This window comes from Hypomesus nipponensis, chromosome 2 (genome assembly GCF_054491055.1).
Source record: "Hypomesus nipponensis isolate SF chromosome 2, ASM5449105v1, whole genome shotgun sequence".
Classification (NCBI taxonomy): Eukaryota; Metazoa; Chordata; class Actinopteri; order Osmeriformes; family Osmeridae; genus Hypomesus; species Hypomesus nipponensis.
Genome location: NC_140362.1, coordinates 20,186,501 through 20,192,500, shown reverse-complemented (window position 1 = coordinate 20,192,500; position 6,000 = coordinate 20,186,501). Strand labels below are relative to the sequence as shown.

At 54.6% G+C, this 6,000-nt stretch overlaps 1 protein-coding gene across 1 annotated transcript in view; it reads left to right on the top strand.

The window, feature by feature from the left end:
• erfl3 (Ets2 repressor factor like 3) overlaps nt 1-6,000 on the top strand; it is a 40,051-nt gene that overhangs the window by 22,666 nt on the left and 11,385 nt on the right. Inside the window, 1 exon segment of the mRNA XM_084667943.1 lies at nt 4,810-5,044. Within this exon segment, the coding sequence (XP_084524069.1) occupies nt 4,810-5,044 (235 nt within the window).

Genomic DNA, 6,000 nt, shown 5'->3' with positions numbered 1-6,000 from the left:
CACACACACACTCTTGACACATTCTCTCTCTCTCTCTCTCTCTCTCTCTCTCTCTCTCTCTCTCTCTCTCTCTCTCTCTCTCTCTCTCTCTCTCTCTCTCTCTCAAACACACACACACACACACACACACACACACAGAGGGGCCGAGGATTAGCACTCCCTGTTGATACTCGAGTGTGGATCAGTACATTGTAACAGCTCACATGACTGCTTACTGGCAACACAGGCACACACACACGCACACACATGGACACACACACATGCACATAGGCCCCAGCGGGGTGTGTAGTAAACCTGATCAGAGAGATGGCAGTGTGGGGCTCTGGGTGTGGGGTGATAGCTGATCAGAGAGATGGCAGTGTGGGGCTCTGGGTGTGTGGGGTGATAGCTGATCAGAGATATGGCAGTGTGGGGCTCTGGGTGTGTGGGGTGATAGCTGATCAGAGAGATGGCAGTGTGGGGCTCTGGGTGTGGGGTGATAGCTGATCAGAGAGATGGCAGTGTGGGGCTCTGGGTGTGGGGTGATAGCTGATCAGAGAGATGGCAGTGTGGGGCTCTGGGTGTGGGGTGATAGCTGATCAGAGAGATGGCAGTGTGGGGCTCTGGGTGTGTGGGGTGATAGCTGATCAGAGAGATGGCAGTGTGGGGCTCTGGGTGTGGGGTGATAGCTGATCAGAGAGATGGCATTGTGGGGCTCTGGGTGTGGGGTGATAGCTGATCAGAGAGATGGCAGTGTGGGGCTCTGGGTGTAGGGTGATAGCTGATCAGAGAGATGGCAGTGTGGGGCTCTGGGTGTGTGGGGTGATAGCTGATCAGAGAGATGGCAGTGTGGGGCTCTGGGTGTGGGGTGATAGCTGATCAGAGAGATGGCAGTGTGGGGCTCTGGGTGTGGGGTGATAGCTGATCAGAGAGATGGCAGTGTGGGGCTCTGGGTGTGTGGGGTGATAGCTGATCAGAGAGATGGCAGTGTGGGGCTCTGGGTGTGTGGGGTGATAGCTGATCAGAGAGATGGCAGTGTGGGGCTCTGGGTGTGGGGTGATAGCTGATCAGAGAGATGGCAGTGTGGGGCTCTGGGTGTGGGGTGATAGCTGATCAGAGAGATGGCAGTGTGGGGCTCTGGGTGTGGGGTGATAGCTGATCAGAGAGATGGCAGTGTGGGGCTCTGGGTGTGTGGGGTGATAGCTGATCAGAGAGATGGCAGTGTGGGGCTCTGGGTGTGGGGTGATAGCTGATCAGAGAGATGGCAGTGTGGGGCTCTGGGTGTGTGGGGTGATAGCTGATCAGAGAGATGGCAGTGTGGGGCTCTGGGTGTGTGGGGTGATAGCTGATCAGAGAGATGGCAGTGTGGGGCTCTGGGTGTGGGGTGATAGCTGATCAGAGAGATGGCAGTGTGGGGCTCTGGGTGTGGGGTGATAGCTGATCAGAGAGATGGCAGTGTGGGGCTCTGGGTGTGGGGTGATAGCTGATCAGAGAGATGGCAGTGTGGGGCTCTGGGTGTGTGGGGTGATAGCTGATCAGAGAGATGGCAGTGTGGGGCTCTGGGTGTGGGGTGATAGCTGATCAGAGAGATGGCAGTGTGGGGCTCTGGGTGTGTGGGGTGATAGCTGATCAGAGAGATGGCAGTGTGGGGCTCTGGGTGTGTGGGGTGATAGCTGATCAGAGAGATGGCAGTGTGGGGCTCTGGGTGTGGGGTGATAGCTGATCAGAGAGATGGCAGTGTGGGGCTCTGGGTGTAGGGTGATAGCTGATCAGAGAGATGGCAGTGTGGGGCTCTGGGTGTGTGGGGTGATAGCTGATCAGAGAGATGGCAGTGTGGGGCTCTGGGTGTGGGGTGATAGCTGATCAGAGAGATGGCAGTGTGGGGCTCTGGGTGTGTGGGGTGATAGCTGATCAGAGAGATGGCAGTGTGGGGCTCTGGGTGTGTGGGGTGATAGCTGATCAGAGAGATGGCAGTGTGGGGCTCTGGGTGTGGGGTGATAGCTGATCAGAGAGATGGCAGTGTGGGGCTCTGGGTGTAGGGTGATAGCTGATCAGAGAGATGGCAGTGTGGGGCTCTGGGTGTGTGGGGTGATAGCTGATGAGAGAGATGGCAGTGTGGGGCTCTGGGTGTGGGGTGATAGCTGATCAGAGAGATGACAGTGTGGGGCTCTGGGTGTGTGGGGTGATAGCTGATCAGAGAGATGGCAGTGTGGGGCTCTGGGTGTGTGGGGTGATAGCTGATCAGAGAGATGGCAGTGTGGGGCTCTGGGTGTGTGGGGTGATAGCTGATCAGAGAGATGGCAGTGTGGGGCTCTGGGTGTGTGGGGTGATAGCTGATACAGGGACAAGCAGCAGCCATGTTGACTGCCTCTGCACAGGGCTACTAGGAAGGTCAAGCATGGTCTCTGCTTCGACCTCCTCCTCTCTGTCTCTATCTCTCTTTCTCTGTCTGTGTCTCTCTCTGTCTTTGTCTCGGTCTGTCTGTCTGTCTCTGTCTGTCTCTCTCTCTGTGTCTCTCTCTGTCTCTCTCAATCTCTGTCTCTCTGTCTGTGTCTCTCTCTCTGTCTGTCGGTCTCTCTCACCTCTCTTTCTCCCACCCCCCCCCTCTCCCTCACTTCTTTCCTTCCTAGCATTCCTCCATAGATACTCCCCAGCCAGCTGTAGTGCCAGGGCTCATGGGATCTGGAGTCTCTGAGCCTTTGTCTTGGTCTGATATTCCAGAACAGGGCTATCAGAGTGGCCTTTGATCTAGTGAGATGGGAGGTGTGTCGATGTGTTACTGGAGAGGTACTAAGGTCCTACAGCACTTCAAACACAGGCTCTGTGCTGTGACCGTGACGTGGCCGGCGATGACTCATGTGTTGTGCAGCTCTTCCTCCGCTCACCCTGAAGAGCCTCAGGTAAGCAGATTGAGTTTGGCTCCAACCATTTACCACGGATCCATTTCCCCCAGCGATCTGAAACACGATGCAGGCCACACACTCACACACACACTCCCACGCCCACACACACCCATGTGTGTGTGCTCGTGCGTGTGTGTAGCGACCTCTGTGGCCTGTGTCAAAGTCAAAGTGATCCTAATACAGCTAATTGTTGTCACTGGAGCGGGTTACACCACGCTTGCAGCTTAGCCAAACGATGGGGGTTTTTTTGGGAGAGGTAGGGGGAGGAGGAGGAGGGAGGGGGAGGAGGAGGAGGAAGGAGGGGGAGGAGAGCGAGGAAGTGGGAGGAGGGGGACTGAGGAAGAGAGAAAGAGAGGGTGAATAGTAGGCTACTGGTTGGACATGGACATAATGGTGGTGAAGACCTGGTTCTGAGGGTTAAACCGGCGGGCCTCGTTATCATAACAGGCAGGACATGCGGGTAAGAACCAGGTCTCTTCCCTGCTCCTCAGGACCATCTGAAGGCCCTGGATCAGGTACTAGGCCTACGTCTCCCATAATCCATCCACAGGCCCTGGATCAGGTACTAGGCCTACGTCTCCCATAATGCATCCACAGGCCCTGGATCAGGTACAAGGCCACACCTCCCATAATACTTCCTGAACCCAGATAAGACAGTACGACACTGAGATAGTCGTTCCTTGTACAGTTTCCCAGATTCGCTCAACTCGATCTTTAAATAGCGTATGGGCGTTTTTATTGGTCTAAATGGCAGGATGTGAAGAGATTACAGGGCAGATTATCTATCATCTGTCGGCCTGACGCTTTCACCAGCCATAATCTGTTGATTAATTTGCTCTTCAGCGCAAATTAATTTGCTCCTCTGATTTGTAAGCCTGGCCCCGGAGATTAGCAAGGAATGGTGAGGTGAGATCAGTCAGGCCGATATCATGGAGTGCTGATATTGTGATGGTGATGGTGGTGATGACGCTAAAAGTGATAATTGGGTGGTCTGATCACTATAGTGATGATAATGATGCTGATGTTAATGATTGCGGTGTTGGACGCGGTGATGCGAGATGGAAATAGACACGTGCACACACACACGCACACACATACACACACACGCGCATATATACACACACATATACACACATCGTGGAAATGCAATGGATGCACACACAGACATGTTCACACTAGTATTTTTCTCCTTTTATCTCTTGCATGCCCACGCCTTGTTTCGGGCTTTCAATAGACGTGTTTCTAGGATGGAGGGAGGGAGGGAGGGCCTTGTTGTTTCCTATGTCAGTAGGAAAGCATGACAGCAGTGGGGGAGAGAGCTGGGGAGCTTGTGTCCTGTAGGGTGTATAGAACACATAGATGTGTGATTGCATCTGAGAGTCCTAGTGTGTGTGTGTGTGTGTGTGTGCTGCCTGTGCTTAGTTGCTGCGGAGAAGGTTGTGGTTTCCACACCCAGCCCAACTCACACACACATTTCACCCGCTTGTGTGAGAAGCGGTGTCATAAACAGGACCGCCAAAGCGACAAGCGTACAATGCGCGTGTGTGTGTGTCACAGACTGGCCTAATAATGGCACCAAAATAAAACACAACTATAGATACCCTGGGCCGCTACAGAAATGGACTCTGAATAAATCCTTCTTAAGTCTCTTAACAGCTCACCTGCCCCCTCCCCTCCCCTCCCCTCCCCTCCCCTCCCCTCCCCTCCCCTCCCCTCCCCTCCCCTCCCCTCCCCTCCCCTCCCCTCCCCTCCCCTCAAATCCCCTCCCCTCCCCTCCCCTCCCCTGCTCTCCTAGAACATGTGCCAACCAGTATAAGAACCCTCAGGTTCACCATGAGCTCTGTTCCTCCCGAGGAGGCTCGCGTCTCGTCCCGTTCCATCCTGGCGCTCCAGACTGACCGCCCTCCGTCCCTCCTCTCCTCCCCAGGGTTTGCCTTCCCAGACTGGGCCTACAAGCCCGAGTCGAGCCCCGGCTCGCGGCAGATCCAGCTGTGGCACTTCATCCTGGAGCTGCTGAGGAAGGAGGAGTACCACGACGTCATCGCCTGGCAGGGCGACTACGGGGAGTTTGTCATCAAGGACCCCGACGAGGTGGCCCGGCTGTGGGGGGCACGCAAGTGCAAGCCCCAGATGAACTACGACAAGCTGAGCCGGGCTCTGAGGTACCAGCTGCCCGCGTGTGTGTGTGTGTGTGTGTGTGTGTGTCTTTTCCCCGGTTCTCCAGTCAGACTCCATCCCTCATCCTTGACGGACCTGAACTAAACTCGGATACCTTCTTAACCCCTCACCTACCTCCATCTCTCCTACCTACCTACCTACCTACCTACCTACCCACCTGCCTAGCTAACTTCCTACTCACTCTACCTAAACCATAACCCCATGTTACCTACTTGCATCACCAGCTTACATAGCAATGTCTACAGTCCATAACCTCAATCTTTGCCGGCCCCAATCCCTCTGTGTTGGCCTGTTGGGGTCAGAGTAGGTCTCCTATAGATACACGTCTTGTCGCATGGCTCCCTGTTTAACTAGGCTTAGCCTGGATCTGTCACGCGGGCTTTTGATAAAAACAGCAGATTAAATATGGACACACTCACGGGCTTGCCACTGCACTTCCAGACAGATTAAACCCTTTAGCTCAGTGATGGAACCCAACTGCCATTTCGGGAATAGTTGTAATCGGGGAGGTTGGTCACAGGGGGCAGCCAGTGTCGGGCTAGTCTGCTCTACTCTGCGTGGTCTCTGCTATACTCTGCCAGGTCTCTGCTATACTCTGCCAGGTCTCTGCTATACTCTGCCAGGTCTCTGCTATACTCTGCGTGGTCTCTGCTATACTCTTCCAGGTCTCTGCTATACTCTGCCAGGTCTCTGCTATACTCTGCCAGGTCTCTGCTATACTCTGCGTGGTCTCTGCTATACTCTGCGTGGTCTCTGCTATACTCTTCCAGGTCTCAGCTATACTCTGCCAGGTCTCAGCTATACTCTGCGTGGTCTCTGCTATACTCTGCCGGGTCTCTGCTATACTCTTCCAGGTCTCTGCTATACTCTGCCAGGTCTCTGCTATACTCTGCTGTCCCTCTTTGGAGTTGAGCCTTAAAGGCAGGGTAGGTCATGTGGA